Source organism: Apis laboriosa, unplaced genomic scaffold, assembly GCF_014066325.1.
Source record: "Apis laboriosa isolate Shangri-la unplaced genomic scaffold, ASM1406632v1 scaffold280_cov157, whole genome shotgun sequence".
NCBI classification, from domain to species: Eukaryota; Metazoa; Arthropoda; class Insecta; order Hymenoptera; family Apidae; genus Apis; species Apis laboriosa.
Window position 1 is genome coordinate 594,129 of NW_025222640.1, and position 21,961 is coordinate 616,089.

Genomic DNA, 21,961 nt, shown 5'->3' on the forward strand with positions numbered 1-21,961 from the left:
TTACTGATCTCCTTTGCACACGTTTATCTTTTCTTGATTACAATTTAGGCATTCGCACGCATCGATGGATCTTCTTGTAGATCTCGTTCTCGATCTATTTCCCTATCTACGGCGCATGCAAACCAAACGCTCAATCCTCCGTAACATTGTGGTTAATGTCCCGTTTGATAGCTCGACCAATCGATCAAGAGATCAAGGCCAACGCTACCTACGATCGGACAACGATCGATATGTTTCCATGATCCACTTATTACGCCATCTTTCGCGCTCATAACCCGCTAATAATTACTTAATTATTACCCAATCGTTCGCATCCTTTTACCTCGCAGATTTATGTACGTTCTATCTCTAAGTTGTTATTAACACGGCCATTAAACCAATATTGAGCAAAATCTTTTTTCCACGTGTGTGATGTAAGATGCAAGATGTATGATTGATTAACACAGATATTATTTTCATGTAAATATAATCTTTCATCCTTAAATAACTTTTCTCATCAACTTGTTTCTTTTTTATATATTTTGGAAATAAGATTGAACGCAATGTTTCTGATATTGAATTATGAATAGAATTTTCGAAACCCAGATTGGTTAATTAATGGGAAGCTATTGATAATATATTTTTCCTCGAAACTTATCCTTAAGTTTCTAAGTGGTGTCTTAATCTTGATCTCACGAAGAAAGAAAGAATCTCAATCTTCTTCGATCATAATTATTCGATCGAATGATTCTCGCGTGTCATTCAGAAATCCTCACAATCGTCCTTCGCGAATTCTAGGTTCTTTCTAGGAAATTAAGATGAATTTCGGTGAAAGCAACGCGTAAGAAATCACTTAAAAATGACGAGGGTTCTCACTGAAAGCGACGACAGGGGAAGATCGGTGGGTGCAACGATCTCGATTCGTATCGATCAACGAGAGTAAAGATGGCCGTGGTATCTCGACGAAAACGGTAATTATTATTTACGCGAAACGATCGTAGCTTCTTGAAAGATCGAAAAGCCAAGGGAAACGGATAATAGATAAACGAGATACGCGGTGTTTCACGGTCGATGATTCCGCCTCTAATCGATTATGTTATTTTTCATCGTTTCCCTCTCTTCCTCTCTCTCTCTCTCTCTTCTCGTGATCGAACAGTTTTCATATCGGTTGAGAGGATCGCGGAGAAAACGCGGGACGAACGATTATTCCTGATTTCCCGTAAATGAAGGGGCTTCGTTAATGCGAGAAATAATCGATTCGATCGATCGATCCGTCTCTTCTACCCTGTATTATAATCCATCGTATAATTGTTTCCTTCTTTAAATGATTCTTTTGTGGATCGATTTTCGATCATTCCTGTTAATTACGAGGATTAACCTCTTGCCTTGTATGCAATTGCTATTATATGCATTTGCGAAAGAGCTTTAATCCTAACTATATGGTAAGATTGTAATAAAAGTTTGAAAAGTGTTGTATCAATTCTGTAATTGTATTTTTTGATCTTTGTCAATCTCTATCGAATAAAGAATATTTTGAAATCCGATATTATTTTTAATTCAATTTTCATCCAAAGTAATCGATTCAAAGGTTATCATCAATGATGTTTCAAACTATTTATAATAATATAACATTTTTATATTTATATTTACGAGATATATGCTGAAAAAATACGAATTCCAAGAAATAATTATTTAAAAAGGACAGAAACCTAGATTTCCTCTCCCCGTAAAAGATGACAGATAACCGTATCCTCGAAAGGACACTTGGCTTGCGAAAGGAAAGTTGCACAACACGTGCACCACCAAGCGCAACGATCATCATCTCTCTGTTCGAAAAACATTGAAGCGTGGAGGATCGACGTAAAACTCCGCCGAGAGAGGGAAAAAACAAGCGTTCTCGGAGGGAATACAACGGTCAGAGTTCTCGGTGGCCGGCGCGAGACGACAAAAAGAAAAATAAAAAGAGGAAAGGCCGATGCACAAAGTTTGCAGCGTGCACCGTTGATCGCTCTTGCTCGCCGCCGCCGAGCAACCGTCCCCTTAAGCAACTAGAGCGAAGTAATAAAAATAATCACTTACAATCTAATCTTCCAGTCCATCCTCGTGGCAGCCATGACGCGCTGCTCGGCTCTACGGACCTGCACGACCTTCGTTCGCCCTCCTAGCTTCTCGAGCCAGTCCCTGGAAACTCACTGGAACAGGGTCTCTCACGAATCACCAGTGCACTCTGTCTTCCCTCTCGTCGAAAACGAAAGCGCGGTTAACGTAATATTACGCGTGTTCGCGCACGTGTATAGTTACGTGTGTATATATATGTGTGTGTGTGTGTGTGTATACGAAATATGCTCGTCGGTGGCCGCGCTTGAACCCGTTCACCACCGGTCTCTTCGTGTGTAGCCGCGCCACGAACGGTCCGTTTCCACTGTCTGCCCGCGATAGACGATCCACTTCCACTGTAACGGAAGGAAAAGAACACCTGACGTCCAACCGTTTCGAATTTTTATCTTTTTCTTTTTTTTTCTCTCTCTCTCTCCTCCAATCTTGGGGAAGATGGAAATTCGATTAAGTTAAAGGTACGCGCACGAGAATTGGGTTGTACGTAAAATAAAGGCACGATTTGGAGGAAGGATCGTGAGATGAGAGAACGGGCTTCCTGCGCGCGATCCACGAAAATGGAGCAACGTGCGTTCTGTGCCACTGTTCTCCGTTCTCCGTAACACTCTGCCAGGATATCCGCGCGTGGCTGCTCGTCTTCCACGGCCGCGAAAGGTGGGAAGATGAGGAGGAGGAGGACGAAGAGTAGTAGAAATAGAAGAGGTTACCGAGGTGGAGGCGGTTGATGGTGGTAGTGGTGGTGGTGGTGGTGGTGGTGGTGGTTGGTGTGCTGGTGACGGGTTGGCTTGGTGAAGGTAGAAAGAAGAGTGGAGCGATGGTGTGGAAGTGGTGACGACGGTGGTGGAGACGATGATGGTAGTGGTGATGATGGTGATGGTGGAGGTGGTGTGGTGATGGTGGTGGTGAAGGTGGAGGTGGGTACTCGTGAGAGGATCCTCGCCGTGTGGAGTACTAAGGAGTAATGACATGGTCTAGGAGATGCCAGTCAGTTTTGTAATAACGCCTGTAAAAAGTGAATTTACAGGAGGAACAAGGTGGGGAAACGTGGCTGAGTCCAATCCTGGTATCCCTCGGGTTCGACACCTTGGCCAATAGGAGCGCGCCAATTCTTCGTCTTCGTATTTTTTCCGGAATTTTTTCCACTCGTCCTCGACGAGAACACCTTCTCGTAGATACTTTTTTGATTTCGCCGTTGGTTTGGGTGGCGACGCCTTTTGATGCCGGGAACGGATCGGAACAGAATCGAGCATTTCGAATCGATTATCGTTTCGAGAGAATTCCTAGAACGAGCCGCAAGAAATCGTGGATGGTGGATCTTTTTACGAGAATTTTAAATCCGAGACAAGGGATAAGGCGGTCGGTAAATATCGAACAAAGGGTGGATTGTCAGTAAAGATGGGAATCAGGCGTCGTTCGAAAGGCGAAATCGTACGTGTCGATACGCGATGGCGCAGGCTGCGCTGTCATTACGGTGCATTATTCATGCATCACCAGCCACCCGGTACATTTAACGGTGAACAATATCGTGAAGGATATGTCAATAAGGTGGTACCGCTGTTAAAAAATAATCTGCCACGAGGACAGTCCGGTGACGAGAAAATATGATTTGCCTCGTAATAACCTCGGCCGTCGATGGATCACGACGATAACTTATTCTTTATTGCATAACAGTAACTTACTTCTTTCTGTCACGATGGATACCGCTCCACGCTTCTCCTTAATCCTTATTACTTCATTTATCACGAGGAATCGCCACCTCGACTCGTCCTTTCCTTCTTATCACCTGTTGCAATCGTGAAATCTAATCAGCCGACATGTTTCTCTTTATCGTCACTTATTATCACCTTTATCGGTGACCAAAAAAAAAAAAATATTCCAAATAAAACGAATTTATATATACAAGTTTTATAATCGAGACGAAACGAAGAATAAATATTGCAAAGGAAAAGAAAATCAAACGGCGCAAAATTCGAACGATCCGTCAACCGTTGAACGAACGGAATACAAACGACCAGGGCAAGCTCGACGGTCGTTTCCAAGAGTAATAAAAAGGGTCATTGTTCGGCAGGAACTACTGTCGCTTCGAGAAGCGTTTCCGCGAAGATTCCGTTTCGCACTCGTCTAACGGAACCGGGAGCATCCTCGACCCATGGAAATTGTCGAACAGTTGAAAAGAATTCAACGATTCAAAATGTCTCGTATAGTTAGAACGAAGAAATTACAGCTCGTAATTTTTCAAACTAAATTTGACGTTTTTGGGTTCGCTAATTATTCCCTCGCTCCCTTCCATTTAGTGTCATTAGTTTCCTGCACGAAGAAATCTGGGAATATCATATCGATTGCAATTTTATTTTTACGTCTGTCGAGAATCCGAACATCGCGTATTCCAATTAGAGAGAAGAAATAATTTAAGGATAAGGATAGCAGTGGATCCATTTCGAATCTATCTCTCGATCGGTTTCGTGAAAGGAAATCCTTCGATTTGAGACCACTAAAGGTTAATTGACGCGATCCTATATACTGGTAATTGGATCAATACTCGTTGCTTGTGTGCATTCGAAGCCCGGAGGGTATCGATGAATCGGCCGAGTTAGATTTGATACGCGTTGCGCGAATAGGCTACCGTTCAATGTTTTCTCAGAGATTCTGGTTTCGCGTAACGGGATCGTATCCACGGAAATTGACAAAATTGTCGAGGATACGGTAACAGCGGGGAATCTTCGTTGCGTAAGAATGTTCCGCGTGTCGGGGGGCAAGAACGGTTTTCGTTTTCAATGATGTTTATAGCTTCGAGTGTTCACCACTTCTCGAAGAATATTTTTCTGGAATTTTATTGTTTGGAATATCCTTTGATATTTTATTATGTGAAAATATCGAATATTCTGGGAAATTCGTGCGATTGTAAATTTTTTCTTTGAATAAAGAAAATTTCTCTTATTTAAATATCTATTGCTCGTTTCTTGAACTCTAGAATCAGTAAAGTAAATTTATAAATTTTATAAAGATACGTGGAATTCATATACAATTTTAAAAGATTATTTTTTCCAAATGATCTTTAAAAAAAAAAGTATGACATGATTAAATATACCAAGCAAAACTGAAAAAAAAAGGTCACAGAATAATTCTCAGAATTAGAATTAAAAATATCAAATTAACCAATAATCCAATTAACCAAACTTACTTTAAAAATCAAATAACATCATAAACTTCATATCTTTAATTTTGAATAACATTTTGAATTGAAAAAAAAAAAAAAAAAAGAAAAAGAACAAGCATTCACCACATATGTGGAGGAATTTCGATACACATTCCGCGTTTGAAGTAACGGAGAACGCATCGAAAATTGAAGAAATGGCCGATAGGATAACTCGCAGGGCAGTTTCGCGTCCATGGAGGAAGATAGCGCGGATAGAAGAAGGTAAAGGAAAAAGAAAAAGAAGCTGGGGTTCCGGGTTCGATTCCCAGGGCTGACTCGAGAAACGCCGCTTCCCTCGACCGATCTAGATTGAGAAGGAACGAAGGCGCCTACCGGCCAGAAACACGAGCTCTGGTAGCAATAAATTATTGTAGCACGAATGATTTCATGGGCAAGGGGTCAAACGAGCCGAACGGAACAACGGCTATTATACGGCAAAGGGGATGATCAAGACGTCGCCTCGAATCGGAAGTTCATCAAGCTTTTTTCATTGTTTCTATCGCGGTATCCGAGGGATTTATGAAGAGGCACGTGTATATGTGTGTGTATGTGTATGTTAGAAATGCATTTCGTGATCCAGAGAGGTTGATCCGATCTTCGAGTTGGGTTTGTTAAGGGCGTGTGTTAAGATTTTGCTCAAGATTCGGCCGCTTGCAGGTGTACCTTTGCGAAATTATAAGTGTACTATGATGGAAGGCGAGAGTTAGACGAAAGGTCTATATACTATAATAAGCGAATTAAAATGTTATTTTTGTTATATTTAATGTAAAGATTTTTAATGATATATATTAATTTGTTACGTTAATTTTAAATGTAACGCAATTGATTTGAAAAGCTAGTTTATCATTTGTTAAATTGATATCTTCTATTTGAAATAACTTTGCATGGAACTTATTATTACAAAAATTAACGAATAAAGAATTTCTCATGGAGATCACCAATTCCATAAAATTACCATTTCTCATTCTCTCTTTTTGAATATCACAACTCGTAAGTTTTTGTTTTCAGAATTTAGCGACGAAAGCACAAAAAGAACGGTCCCTAATCTTCTTTCATTGTCAAATTATTCCTCGAAGGATCTCCTAAACTTGGCATACCAACTTCTCAAATCGCGAAATCATCGTGAGAACCGCGCGAACGACGATAAAAAAGGCAGAATTGTAAGGTCGAAGCTGTTCTTTCGCCAGAAGTCCTTTGTCCGTGTCAAATTATCCGCGACGATGGTGTCACGGATAAAAGCCCACCTCCGTACGGGCAACTTGGGATAATTCGCAATTTACTCCAACTTGTGGTTCCCTTTCTTTCTTATAGTCGCCATTGAGCTTGGAAGCAAAAGAGCGACAGCTCGGTGAACGTGGCCTCTAACATCGAGAGGTCGATCGTAACCCACGATAATCCGGTTGACGCTGCATTACGAATAATGCAACAGTTGCCGTGATTCGACTTCTGGTACCATTGTTTCCCTACTGTGTGCGAACTTTAGGGACCGTCGATGTGTAAAAGAACAAGCCACGCTTCTGTTTTAAATGATTCTTCACGCGGAATCCTATCGTGAAGCAATTTAATATCGTTACTGGCAATGAGTGATTAGAATGAGTAATTGAAGATAAAGATGGTTATTAAATTTATATAAAGGGTAAGAATAATTTTTGTGTCTTTTCTTATTCTTGATACTTCGTTCCGAGGAAATGGAAATAAGTGACATCGATAATTAAAAATTAAAATATAATTAAAAAGAGAGACACAAAAATTATTCTTCGATAATCCAAAGTTGAGGGTAAGCTTATACGATCTATTCCTGCAGCTTGCGTTAGATAGACCTTGGATAAAGAGGGATTTCGCGGTGATTGTAGGTATTCTCTACACAATGATCTGTAACGAGATTAAGCGGATTGAACGTTGTCGTTTAGTTGTATATTGCGGTTCAATTACGGATTACGATTTTTGCAACAGTATTAGCAATCTTTATAAAAGCATCGTGATCATAATTGATGAAATATTATTTTTAGATCTTTTTTAAAAAAAAGAAAAGAAAAAAATTAGCATACGTGATTAGTAACAATGTGTCGATAGGTCACGAAAACTTTGGTATTTTTATTTAAAAATCTTCCAATTTTGCAAGAGTTTTAATTAATTTAAAAAGCTTTATCAATGAATTAATAATCGAATCTTCTACAGTTAAATTGAATTCAATGAAATTGAGTTCATCTAGAAAAGAGAAGAATTCAATTCTGATCAACGCAGTCCAAGGATTACGCGACGCAGCAAGCGTGCCTCGAGAAAAAGGCACTCGTGTTCAACGGTTGGTACACAAACAATTACGTCTAACAACTCGGTATTTAGCAATTTCTGCGGCTTCGTGGCCTAAGTCGAGATTGTTCGTTCTGTTCCCCAGTGTCACTGTCAATGAGACTTCCCATGGAACTCGTGCGTGGCCTCCTTTGCGAATAGAAACGCAACGCCAAAATTGCACGCGAGCTACACCGTACGACCTGTTTTCATCGTATACAATTTATCTTCTCGTTGCGATAATTCTTCCTCAAACACGCGACCGTCTCGTTACAGTCGAACAGACTTGCATCTTCGTTTTAAAATATAATATAAAGCACGAATTTTTATTTGGAAAAGTGTATCAATCGTAAAAATTAACAAAAGGTGCTTTAGGTTTTCGTTTTCGATGAAATTTGATGGTGATGCTAAATTTAAATAATATATATAAAAAAAAAGAAGAAGAAAAAGAAAGAGAGATAAGATATCCTAAATATGAAACAATCATCACGTTGAATTTCACGAAAGCTGTGACATTTGAGACATTCGAACTTACATTCGAATAATCTTCCAAGTCTGTCCAATATCTGCACCAATTAATTACATTCATTCCCGGTGACTTAATCGCGATAGTAATTAACATTCCGACCGGTTTACTGAACTCGAATGTTACCCTTCCACAAAAATAAAGGAATTAAGATTCCTTTCCTGGTTGAAGTTCCAGTTGATTCGCATCGGTTAACCAAAAATCCGCTTGCAAGGGCAAGCTCCACGACATGGAGGCCAGAAAGGATGTTGAGAAACGTGCGGTTACGACGTCTTGCCGGACGAGGATAATGGACGGGAGCAACACGGAGAGGTTTCGAGAGATGCCGGGTAACCGAAGGTGTTCACCTGGCCGCGCTTCTGTTCCTGTTCTGTCCCTCTTCCCGGGTAGCCGATTAAAAAGTTCGAACCACTTGCCGCCAGGATACCTCTCTTGTCGGTGTCTTAACAGCTCATTAACCACGTCCAGACCCCGACTGACCCCAGTTTGCATAAATTATACCTGGCCTAACAGCGCTATTGAGTCCACGACCTTTGAAGGCTTCACCATGGGTAATTCCATAGGAGAAAGTAGATGCCATTAAAGTTATCGATGAGTTCGTGACGTTGGTTGGTATTGTTATATCGTAGTTGGTTGGAAGAAACTTGAGTTTTTGAATTTGTATTCAAAGTTGACGTAATAAATTTGTAATTTACATTGATAAGTAACATTGATAAATTTTGTATCGTTTAAAATATGGATAGAGATACGTTAAAGATGATTTTGGAAAATTCTATTTGGATTATAGAGATTTCAGGAATATTGTATTCAGAAAAGAGAGTTTTTTCTGACTGGTTGTTGATACCGTTATCTTTTTAGTCCTAAGTGGAACAGAAATGAAATCAATTACGCATAGTGAGAAAGAGGTTAATTTCTACGATAATCAAATTAAGATAAAAATCCGCGAAGATGAATCTTACGCGAAAGGCTCGTTAAACTTATCAAAATAGGGTAATTAAGGTATTTCGCACGAGACTGTAAAGGAGCTAAGGTACACCGTTACATTGTTTATATTACAAAATGCGTAATAGATGAAATGCTGCGATGTCGGAAGACGATGAAATGATAAAGCACACGAGAAATTTCCACAAACAGATACGTATGTATCTTAATTTTTGCATGTTAATGAAACGCAAAAAAAAAAAAAAAGAAAAAAAATAAATCATCCAAATCCAAATATTATTATAGATCATTCTATTTCTGCAAATAAAGAAACAAAAGATTCGAGGAGAGTTGTATAAAACGGTTGGAAATAAGTTCTATTAAGGGCAATCGTAGCAAACTTCCGGCTACAGGTTCAGAGATAACGACAATGGAATATTAAGGAGATCGAAATAGATTCGAATGAATGCTCGTTGAATCGAAATCAAAAAATAAAACTATTTCTGTAGCGAAATAGTCGGAAATTTACTGTTATATCGTTCGCCTCGTAAACTTACGAAGAGAGAAACGACGCAATTCGATTGGATAAGGAACAAAATTATGGATGAGGGATGGAACAATCACGCGAACCTCGCTAGGTCAAGAAATCGATTCCCAAATAGGATCTACGATCGTGTTTCGCTGCTATATATCTTTATGCGTTTCCGGTAACTACGCCATGATGTTTCATCGTATGATTATCCCCTGCTGTGATATGTCCTCCGATTGTGGCGTTCGCTCGACTATTGTTCGCTCGTTAATTGCAACTGGTGACTAGAGTCTCCTCGTTCGCACGTTTTATTTTCCAATTATATTATGGTGACACGGTGAAACGTGGATGTAAATGGGTACCTGTATACAGTCAAGATGATATTAGAATCACAAGTATGATTAGTGAAGAAATAACGTGCTATGTCTTCGTAGATTACACGAAGTTATCGTGATCGGTGATGTTATCGAGATGTTGAAGCGATTGAAGCGTTGTGTTGAGATTCTATACATCGATTCCAAGCGTTAATTTTTAGTCGTGTCATCGGACGTGTTGCAAAAATAATTTCAGACTTAATTTTTGAAATAATATATCGAGAATCTTTAAGATTTCGAAAAGCGAAGTCGAATATTCGAACTTTTCAAATCTCGACTCGAAACGAAATTTATCTTCGAGAAATTTACAATCCCCGGTCACGATAGTGGGGATCGCTACAATGAAGCCGTTTAAACCGTGGTGGCTCGTTCCACGAAGATTCAGCATCGATATAAAAGATCGATACCAATTGGTAATTCTTCTCGTGAGAGAGTCGAACCGATTTCATGGCTATTCACTGTCACGGTCCGATCGTCTCTCATTGCCTTTGTTATTCCCTCCGTTGTTAATTGCATTACTGTAGAACGAGGCTCCGGGATGCAAAACTTTCGTGGAAACGTTGCAAAATTTTCCACAAAACTAGAACGAAGATGCATCGCTCTCCCTGCACTCCAACAGTTGCAAAACTCGGCAAGATGCATCGACGGTTGAAGAAGTTATGAAACCGTTTGTAACTGGCATTTCCGGTTGATCCTCAAACCATTCTATTACTCTCTTTTCTTATTATTCGAACAGAGATTCGATGGATATTGAACGTATCGCATATTTATGATCGAAATATCCTTTTTTTCTTTTCTTATTTTTAAGTCATAATATAATACGTAGTTAAAGTAACAATTCGGTTTTACTGTTCTGTTTCATTTCTAACGAAACGTCATTATTTATATTACTTATATATTATTTATATTAGTCGAATGTTGACACGCTTCTGTTCTTGAATCTTAATGTAGGTTAATTAATAAAACAATGATGATGATAAAAAAATGATCGGTTATGAGTTCATATCGTTTGCAACGATATAAAGATTATTATACTTATTATATCGCAGATGGAATTGATTCTCTTCTGATCGTTCGAAGGATTTAAATAGGTAGTATAGACGGTTGACAGATTGCGTAAAAAGATTCGATAAACGCGAAACGTGGTTCTCAGGGACGACCTACAACCTTTCTGTTCGATGCATGAACCCATATGTCCGGTATCGATTCCGTGGATATCGATTGCTTGAATCGATAACGCACCTCCTGTCGTTTATAGTAAATCGTTAATTACAGCTTGATAAACTCGATCTAAGAGCACCGATAAAGGGCGCATGAAAGAGGATATCCTTGATATTATCGAATTTAATTAACGAGTAAACGTAAACACGGAATTATATAAGGAAATTACCGTAACTCGTGGCCCGTAATCCGTGCAAAAAAATTGTAATGCAAAAGAAACGAAAAGAGAGAGAGGGAGAGAGACGTCAGTCGGAGCATGATCGTACTTGAACTTGTTATTTCCAACCGATTTAAGGAAACTCGTTGATCTGAAAAATGGCTACAGTCATTGCGGTTCAAATTTAAAACTCTATTATAGAGAGGATTATTTACCAATAATCGCTGCAATTTGTCCCTCTTTCATTGTTTTTTCACAGACGTCGTTCCATCACCGCCTCCATCATCTCACGCTCCCACACTTCGTAGCCAGTCGACTGTCACGAAGACATTGCGAATTCGTTGATAGCTTCTAACAAGTCATTTCCGCTTGATAACTTGTTTTTTTTTCTCCATAGTCAGAATAATAAGATCGTTCAAATTGAATTAATTATACGAAATCTTAAGATGTCAAAGATTTAAGGATAATTACAAAAATCGGAAAGCAAAAGATCAAATTGATATATCCGATAACAAGTATCTCAAAAAAAAAAAAAAAATGTTAAATTATCAATTCATCAAGATCATCATATATCAAAAATCACATTCAAAGATTACAAACATCAAGACATCTGACTCATCCATTTCAATGCCAAGGAAAATAATAATCCACGAAACGCTCACTTAAATTAATCACGTAATTCGTTCCAACTACCTTGCACGAGAGTATTTCTTTCCACGAGAGTTTATGTCATTCGAAAACGGGAAAAAGAGCCGTATCCCGTAAAGGAATTATGATGTCATCCCGACGGGTCGCCGGGTCTAAGGTCTTCGACACACGCGCGTGACGAGCGCCAACGATTATCATCCCGTCGTCGCTACTCCATGGCGGCCAAGGTTCACGTAACCGCGATTAATTACCTTCCTTCGTCATTCCTTTTTATAAACGAGATCGCTAACAATATCGAGTAAATTAATCGCGCCGCGTCGCATGAAAAATTCCACGAACGTGGCAGAACTCTTGAGAGTAATCCCAAGATATCGAGCCTTTTATTCCTCGTAATACGACTTTAATCGTTCTTATAAAACATCACGCGACGCATCGAGTTTTTAATGAAGCGGCGATCGTGTCATCCGTCGGGTCGTCACGGGTCGAAGGTGTCCCGACGTACGTGCTTTTCAATTAACCTTCTCTGGCCTATCGACGGATCCGATCGCATCCTCGCTCGAACAATCGTGCTCGTAGTGATACTTTCGCTCGTGGGATGATTCTCCGGCGTACACCGTCAATGGATCGTAGTATTTTCTACGTCAGTCAACCGCGTCATAGAGCCATCGACGTTTTTATCCGCTCCTCGCCACCCACCCGCTCTCCGTTGTTATTCCAACGGAGGCTCGCACAGAAGGCTCGGCCGTTACTTAATCCTCTACCGTACTTTGTACGTAATTTCAGCAACAAAATAAAATTGTCACGATTTTTAGACGGGATTAACGGTTGTTATTCCTGTCTCCATTAGAGTCATTAAAAGGCCGAGGTATATCATGCGACAATAAAGGGATCCGGGTTAACAGGAGTTTCTTTCAACCGACGAGGATTGACCAAACAAAAGGCTCGTTCACTCACTGGTAATTCTATGATCCGTCTGAATGAAGACATAGAAATACTTGGCGGTAATTAAAATTACGTTCCAATACGGGAAAGATGCGAAGAGATGCGCTGGGTGGAGGTTCTCTTCTCGGTTCGATACGAAGTTTCCACGAGGCAACGGTACTTGACAACCTTGAACCAATTATGCACGCGAATTATTTCGCAAGCGGTCGCTCAGCCTAGCATTTCGCCTCGCTGCTTTTTCAGCTCCTCGGCTTCTTCGTAAATTTCTGTAACCGCTTCTTATTTCATTCGAACCTCGACGATATTTTTTTTTTTTTACAATGGATGGAGCCGGCTAACTTCGAGATTCGCGCGCATGCGAGGAGAAAAGTTATAGAATGGTTCGCGGAAATGCAAAATCTGATTAGGGAATGAACCGACTGAGATTCCAAGAATGTAAAAAAAAAAGGGGGAATATTAGAGTAAAATAAGCGGTTAAACTGGTCAGCACACGACAATTAACCTGCAACAATCCGTCTATCTAAATCTGGAAAGACCTCTTTAAACTGGTATAACGTTTCTTTCTTCTCACGCTTATATTTCGCACGATCGGATGAAAAAACCTCGTTTGCATCATTTCAATAATTAAAAATTAAGAAACAAAATTGATTGATTTTCGATCAATCAAAAAGATTATCAAGATTAATTTTAATTATTTTTAAAAACAATTCCATCCATTTGGAACAATCTTCGATTCATCCTTAATGGTTTAATAGCTCCCTTCGTCGTTCCAATTTCGATGTCCACCACTTGTTGCTTCCTCCTTTGAATCTCCTCCTCGTCTCCGCATCCGACACCTGACGTATATAACCGCGTTAAACACACATCGTCCCTGTCATAGCCGATATTTGGTTAACTGTACAGGATCGTGATCCTCACAAGTGATCCTTAATTGCTACGAGTATCACGATCTCTTCGTATTCTTCCATCTTTTTTCTACCACTTTATTCAAAGAAACGAGTGACGCCGATGGTCGAGCAACAAGAGACACGCGAATAGTCTCTCTCTCCGCGAGATGACGCGATTTACTTAATTACGAGGAACACCGTTAACACCGTGGTACCGTTCGTCAACTTTCAATGTCGACCAACGCGTGTCCTGCCCTCAGCAAAATTTACGAGGCACGCTTAGAATTTCCTTGCTCCTTCTCATCCTGTCTCTGAAGTCTCTGAGCTGCCTGTGTCTCGATCCTGATACAGTTAGATTTAAGTGTCTCCCGGTTCGGATATACAAAAGAAATCTCCTCTTGTGCGAGTCGAGTCGAAGAAAAAGAAGAACGTTTCGAACTTTCCGCTCTTTCAAAGAAACGCTTCAGCGCGATAACGCCTCGAATGGAAGCTGTTAACCTTAATCTGGCTAATCTTAACAGCGCATACGTGGCACATCCGCAACGTGGACGCGATAATTTTGAGAGATAAAGCGAAACGACGTGGAGATGAATCGCAAGCGAACTTTCGTTCCGTGATTTTTCTCCGACGTCAAGGACGCGCAACATCTTTGAGACGAGACATCTTCAATTTTTCAACTGTGTTTCCTATACGTAAACGTTTGTCGTGTAAATAAGATAAGAAAGTGATGAAGTTTATTTCCATCGCGTTCTTCGAATTTTTATGTCTTAATTTTCCTGTTATTTATTTGACTTAAAGAATATTGATATTTTAAGAGAAACTTGAATAGCGAATAATTCATCGAGTAAAAACTGTAAAACTGAATTGCGATTTAATTAAAATAAATTATATTCATAGTAGTAAATGATATTCATTTTAAATCATCGATGTATAAATAATGTTACACAACTAAATGTATAATACGAATAATGTATTATAGAATATATAATTTGTAATCGTTTAGCAAAATGTTTAAATGGAAAGATATGTTTTTTTAATGTGCCTTTAACTGTACATAAAAGCAAACAAGAACGAAAATTGCTTGTCTATTTCCTTCGTATACGTACAATCAATTATAATTATTTATTTAGATGAACTTTGAGCTAGTTAGTAAATAAAATATTGATACATTGCGTGATAAATGATTATAATTAAAGCGATACGAAGAAAATATATTATACTGCACGTAAATGATTATAATTAAAATCAGTACAAAGATACTATATAATCACACTCGTACCTAAATGATGGTCGATATTAAATCAATCAGAAGAACCTATATAATTTTAATAATTATATAAATAAACAAAATCCAAAACCTATAATTTTAACAAGTGTAATTCTTCCTATTTTCCTCTATTCTAAAAAAATCCTTTAACAATATACCGATAATAAGATAAAATTAAAAATGATGAAACAGAGGATGTAGTACAGTTAAAGTAATATTTCTATTATCATAAAATTAAAATTAAAAAATTTGCAAATTACACGAATTACCCGTAAATACGAAATAGAAAATAAACTTTATTCAAATGAACTTATTCCATTAGCAACTTTTCGCTAAGGTTGGACGAGTTAATTATCCAATAACGACCAGTTTTATCTCCAACCTGTTACCGCGAAAAGTGTCCCGACCTCCTCTACTAAATTCAAGGTTTTCTCGTTCCTAGAAACGTAATTACGCTTTGGAACACCAATGCATTAACAACGATCGAAACTCCGAACTAATCATCTATTAGACATCTATCAGAAGAAAATTAATAAAACCGTTTTACTTTTTTTCTTTTTTTTTTTTTCTAACACCTTTTTTCTAACAAACCTTGACTATTTTTGTAGAAAACAGGAATTTCGTAAAAAATCGCAACTCCCCCATCAAGAATGTTGATCTACGCGTAAATCGCGTTGCGCAACAATCGTAACATCGTTTGTTACGCAACTAGAAATTCACCTTTCGCGTAACTCGTCGTTGACCGTGAAATCGACACACGAGAAGGAAATAATAAAGCCGTGATCGATCGCGATCGAGTAAAGGAAGCCGGATGAAAATCAATCGCTGCTTTTTCTCTTCGTTTAACGAGTGTGTGACGTATCCGTTAATTGCACTGGACTTTTATCAAGCTTAGCTGGGAATGAAACGTTTGTTCGTGAGCAAAAGAACTCGATCGAATAGGATAAAAAGTGTATTGGTGTTCCACTGTACAATTGATTATACGAGTTTCGGTTAAATATTGATTATCGAAAAATAGAATGAGTTGTTTTCTTAAAATTCATATTTATACGTGTATATTTTTAAATATTGTTTTGATAATGAATATGCATTGTTCACCTGGAATGGAAAATAAAATGACAAGACGAATTAAAATTGTTAGAATTTCAAAGTGATTAATAAAAGTAAATGTTTCGTTGTAGATAAATATTATACGCGATCAATCGCAACTATTTTAAGATAAGAAATACAATAGGAATGCAGATATAAATACGATTGATGATTCATTGTGTACAACACTTCGCAATGGAAATTCTACTTCAGCCACGCAACAAAATTCCATATTTTATTTTCTTTTCTTATTTTTCTTGAAAATTTTCTTCCTTGTAAAAACAAAAGTATGCCAAGTATTTATCTCTATTCTTCTTCACCACGACCCGTAATCTCCATTTATCTCTAAAAACAAATATTTGGTATCTACTGGCCTGGAATCATACAATGATAGATTTTTCATCGGCCAGAGTTATAAATTTCGACCAACGCGACACAGATTCCTGTGACGTGGCATTCGATGGCAAGTCGACGCTTCCCATGAAGAATTCGATCGGACACGCCCGTCCCCTCTCCCGTAAAATGCAAGCATCGAGAGTCGATGAGTCGTCTCGTCGTTGACCTAGGCCAACTTGTTTCGAACGGTTGATTAATGAACGTGATTATGCAAAACAGATTGGTATCTCTGTCTCGTCGAACGGAACTTATCTCAGCGACGTATCGCGAGGACATTGCCGCCTCTTAACGCGAATCTTGCTGAAGTATGAACGATTATTATCCCGATGACCAAGGACGTTAGTTTGCAACTGTCTCTTTAAGCAAAGGCGACGCGACTTTCGATGAATTTTAATTATTTCCAAGATAGCTGATGATTTTAGAAAATGTTGAAAATAAGTGAAAATCAATAAGTGATGATTTCGTGTAAAATTTACATAATGCTTTTCTTATGCAAAGAAAGGAGAAAAAGATCATTGAAATAAAAAGAAAGTAAAAATAATTTGCAAAATTGAAAAATTTGTATCGTTGATCTATAATAATACAAAGCAATAAGTGCAAGTAATGAAGCATCAGAAATTTATCTATATGTATGTACAATAGAAAACGACGTGTCACTATCTTATAGAAGATAATCGTGACGTCGCATCGAAATATGAAGCTTAACGAAAAGAGATTAACAAACCATTTGAATGTTCAATAATGATCTTGGATACTTTAACGAATCTAACAAACCTTGACTATGATATTTTTCAATAGATACCAACTGATTTCTTACCATTGATATCTATTGATTCCTTTGTCTTCGCAATCTTCGCGATCCTATCAACGGATATTTAATCCCGTAATTAGTAAGAAAATATTCACTTCCTATTTCACGTCTCTGTTCTATCAATAATTCCTCTTATCTACGTAAATAAATCTTTTTAACGCGACTTCTCAATTTTAAAAACGATTAGCGGTTTCTAAAAAATCGTGAGAGAGTGTAATCGAAGTTTCATTATTATGTCCAAATCTTGTGGTATGGCGACGACACGAGGATAGATTGAGTCGCTTCTTCAGGATGACAATCTCGTTGACGAGCTGTCATTCGACTACTCGTCGTTGGTCTACGAGGACCTGCTTAATCATTGTCACCGGAAGTCGCGTGTCCATGACAGAAACGACTGGATATCTCGATAAATGCAAATAGCCTGTTCAATTTCGTGTTTTCACTGATCCTCCCGCGTCTTCGTGCTCCACGATCGGAGTTTATTCTGAAAATATTGGGTCACCAGTGAGCCAAAAGATGGAAATACGAAGGCGTATCGATTACGTCATCTCCATTGGCTATTCTCGTGCCAAAGAAGACTATAACGAAGAAAATCCGTCGTGGAAAGGTAAGAAGAGTAAAAAGATATTTATCGTGGAACGTGGCTACTCCAAGAAGAACGGTAAATTATCAGAAGAAACGAGAGAACAAGTTAGGAGAGAGTAAATAAGAAAGAACATGATAAAATTCTCTGGATATTTTTGTTCTAATTGATCTCGACTCTTATCTTGATATATAATTACAGCTTATTAATTATGAAATAAGAAATTATTACATGTTATTGATGGAACGATTGAATGACTTGTAATTTATTTCCAAAAATTATAAAAACGTTCATGCAAAAAAGTCTATTATACATTTTATGCATTCCATCGAAAGGGTATTCAATTTTAATGGAATCTCAAATAAGACTAAATTCTATTTCAAGCAAGAGACATGAAATAGAGACGGTTCAAAGGTTTCTTCTTCGACACCTTCCCCTTCGACACACCCTTCAAAATCATATGATATTACACGATGGTAAACACACGCTTGCGCCCAACTAAATACGAAGTCGACAATCTCGGCGGGAGATCTCGGAGGAAAATCGACGAAGGAGGAGGAAACGAAGGAGCAGGTGAGAAAGAGCGTGGACGAGGAACGAAAGCGCGGGCAGGAACCACGAAAGACAAGGATCAGGAGGAGAGGTCGGGTTTGCGATGGAACGGGAAGAGGCGAACAAGGAAGCCATCGTGGGGAGACCGAGGAAGAAAGAATTGAACAAGAACGGTAAGGAGCAAGGAGTCACACGGTGTTCCATAGGCATAGCGGATCCGGCGTAGCGGTAGATACTTTCAGATAATACTCTCATTTACATAGGTAGGTGCATAAATGAAAAGCAATGCGATGCATCGTGGCGCGCATATGGCGTACGAATTATACATATCTGGGTAAGTGGATGCAAGTATCTTCGTGATGCGAGATTTGCGAGCATAACGACGATTATTTTCGATATACGTGTTTCGCTAATAAATGCGTTTCTCTAAATAAATTTAAACGAATAATTGCTTACACTGGATTACCTCGTTGACGCGAACGGTTTATATATAGTTGATAAGAAAGTTACTATTCTGCTTAATTAAAATTTTCTAACTGATATTTGCTACGTCTACGTGCGTTCAGATTAATCGATTATTTACTTAATTAGGATATCTCGTAGATCTCATAAAGATCATTACAAGAGAGAAACTTAGAAAGAATCGAAGAAATATGTGCTATTTCTAAGAATCTTCAAACTTTTCAAATTGCGAATTTGATGTTAAAAATTATAATTGATTAAGCAAAATAACAATGATAACAGATTAAAATTCTCCGTTGTCGATATCACGATCATCGAAATCATTGCAAAAACGGTAAGTAAACTTTGCTCGCATACCAATATTGTTTTGCTATATTCGAGTTTATATTCAATTTCTTCGACGTTTATACTCAAGTTTTTCTTCGAGGTTGATTATTACCTCCCTGTTTCCTTTCACAAGGGAGTTCAAGTTGAGACTTGCTTTATTTTCACCGCATATCTCTCGTAACGATTTCCTCCTCTGGGAAGAAGCTTCAATTTTCCATAAAAAGAACAATTATTTCGACGATTTGCATAATTTCACTCGACAGCATCAATGTCTCTTTACCATAATGATAGCCGCGCAACCTTTGATCAAGAAAACGTTATGACTTATCGAACATGCGATTAATTATGTAATTGCAAGCCTTGCGTATATCTTTTGGCTTTCACCGGTTACTGCTGATCAGAAAGTTCGATCTTCGTTTTGTATTCATTGCTTCAAGAAATTGCTTCAAGAAAATCCAGTTTCGTATCTCCGTTATCATATATTTTTTTTTTTTTCTCAACGAAGAATAAGAGATCGTTAAAGAAACAGCGGTATTCCTTTCAATTACACGGATGAAGAAGAAAAATTCACGTTATTTAAAATAGATGAGTGTTTGTCGAAATGTATTTTCGTGCAATAACTGCGCACTGGCAAACATCCGGTCGATGGACTGTCTAACGACTGAGACAACTAATGACTCGTCTTTTTCTATTCCACGGTAGAACTAATTTCGAACTTGCATCGACGATCGTCAACTTCGATGTTAATTAACGTCATGCCGTGACGAATCTCGAGAGTTCTGAGAAAATAATAGACTGTCGTTCCTTCGCTGCTATTCTTCTGATAATTATTTTAACATTCTTTTGTTTTACGATTATAAAAAAAATCTTTTTTAACATTCTTGTTTTTAAATTTAATATTTATAGACTATTTATTAAAATTGCATTAATCTCATTAATATCAATGATGTTTCTGATAAATTTTATCTCGACGGCATTGTTATAAATTAGAGAGTAAAAGCGGTACTGAAGCACAAGTCATTCGGCCGGAGGGTGATCGTTTCACATCTTTAACGCCATTTTCTGAAGACACTCGTGCCCAGAGGATATTTCTTTTACCATTTCCCCAAGAAACTGTCAAGTTTATTGCACTTGTTTCCTCGAAACAATATATAAAGGAATAGATCTGTGGGCAGGGTGGTCTATTGGAAGAAAACAAACGCGTAAAATTTTTTGAGTTTGTATCTCTTAGACTTTAAATCGATACAACGATCATCTATCTATATTTCCATTCCAAAAAATTTCTAAAAACGTTCGATTCAATTTTATCTCTGTTTCAATTCCATGAATTACAAATTAGTCATAATTTCAAAATGATTCCACAAAATTGATTCAATTTGGAAATAACCTCGAAATCTTGGTTCTTGCGGTCGTACCAACAGATTAGTTTTAAGTATCCAAACGAGCAAGGTATAATGAAAATCGTCGTTTTCTTGAAAAGAGAAACAAGGAATACACGAAGGATTTTGCGGGAAGAGTTAACAGTATCGGAAGGATCCTGATGCGACTGGCTGCTGGCGGTCTTACCCACGCTATCATCCGTTCTATTTCTCGAGAAAAGAACGATCGAGCGAATAGCGGCCGTGAAATCGCGATACGGACGTCTTCGTGTCCGTAGAGAATTATTAGAGGACCGTGGGCCCATCGATGGAGTCGCTTTCACAAAACACTCTGTATCATTCTTATTTTGTTCCCTCGTCTTCTTCCTTGATTCCTGTATCGAATCGGTGGCCAGATCGATGAACGTTCGATAATTGATAATTGAATGAATACATCAGGCTAACGCTTGAAACTTCGATCCATCAATTTTTTAATAATTCGAGGAAAATTCATTGGGAAACGAGGACGAATAATTGTAGAATGTAAATCGCATCGAAAATTTTTTTAAATATAATAAGAAAGAAGAAATAACTCGTTTAATAATTATCGTATGTGATAGAAATATTTTATCGTATAAGGTAAAGATTAATTAAAAAAGGTATTCGTCAGGCACTTTCCCAGAAAGGAAAATTATGTTGCGTAATGGTGTGTGATAACGATGTGGCAATGCGAGGCTCTTGAAAGGTGAACACAACAGAGTGAAAAACGCAAAAGCAATGCCAACACGTTTTTCCTTATACACACGTACGCTGCACACTTTCGTTCCGCAATTTATTCGGAATGCTGTCTCAAGCGCCACTTTGGATGCTTCTTCACGAGAAACATCAATGAAACGTGGAACGTACGAGTCAATTTCCACCCTGGTAATTTCTTTTTTTTCGCGTGATTCCTTGTGTGAATTATTACGTGATTCCTTTTAAAGTTTCGCATTCGTTTTATTTTCGAATAAAAAAAGTAAAGTATGTAGTTAGGGTACGAGTTTTCTGAGCACATTTAAAATACAATATGATCTTGGAATGTAATATTTACTCGAGCAAAGTGAACACAATTTCTCTTTATTATCTTATTATCTCTTTACTCGTACTTATTGTCATTCGTGTCCCGTTAATTGTATCACATTGAATTGGCTATCAGATTAATTGAATAGCTTATTTTTTTTCATAGATGTAACTATAATGTCTTAATTATACTCACAAATAGAAAAAAATATTTAATTATATAGATAAAATGAAATCGTGATCAAATTAATAATAATATTATCCTGAATATCC

The 21,961-nt window shown here is 38.0% G+C and overlaps 1 protein-coding gene across 4 annotated transcripts in view; it reads right to left on the reverse strand.

Annotated features, from left to right (window-relative positions):
• LOC122714120 overlaps positions 1-21,961 on the reverse strand; it is a 77,814-nt gene that overhangs the window by 54,903 nt on the left and 950 nt on the right. For 2 of the 4 annotated variants that reach the window (XM_043935188.1, XM_043935185.1), the window contains exons 1-4: positions 11,523-14,609; positions 11,320-11,458; positions 3,774-3,877; positions 2,059-2,432 (exon numbers count right to left, since the gene is read on the reverse strand). In XM_043935188.1, coding sequence (XP_043791123.1) covers positions 2,059-2,093 — 35 coding nt within the window. In that variant the 5' untranslated portion in view covers positions 2,094-2,432; positions 3,774-3,877; positions 11,320-11,458; positions 11,523-14,609. Of the gene's footprint in view, positions 1-2,058; positions 2,433-3,773; positions 3,878-11,319; positions 11,459-11,522; positions 14,610-21,961 lie in introns of those variants that run through there. The other 2 variants (XM_043935186.1, XM_043935187.1) reach the window with 2 other exon arrangements.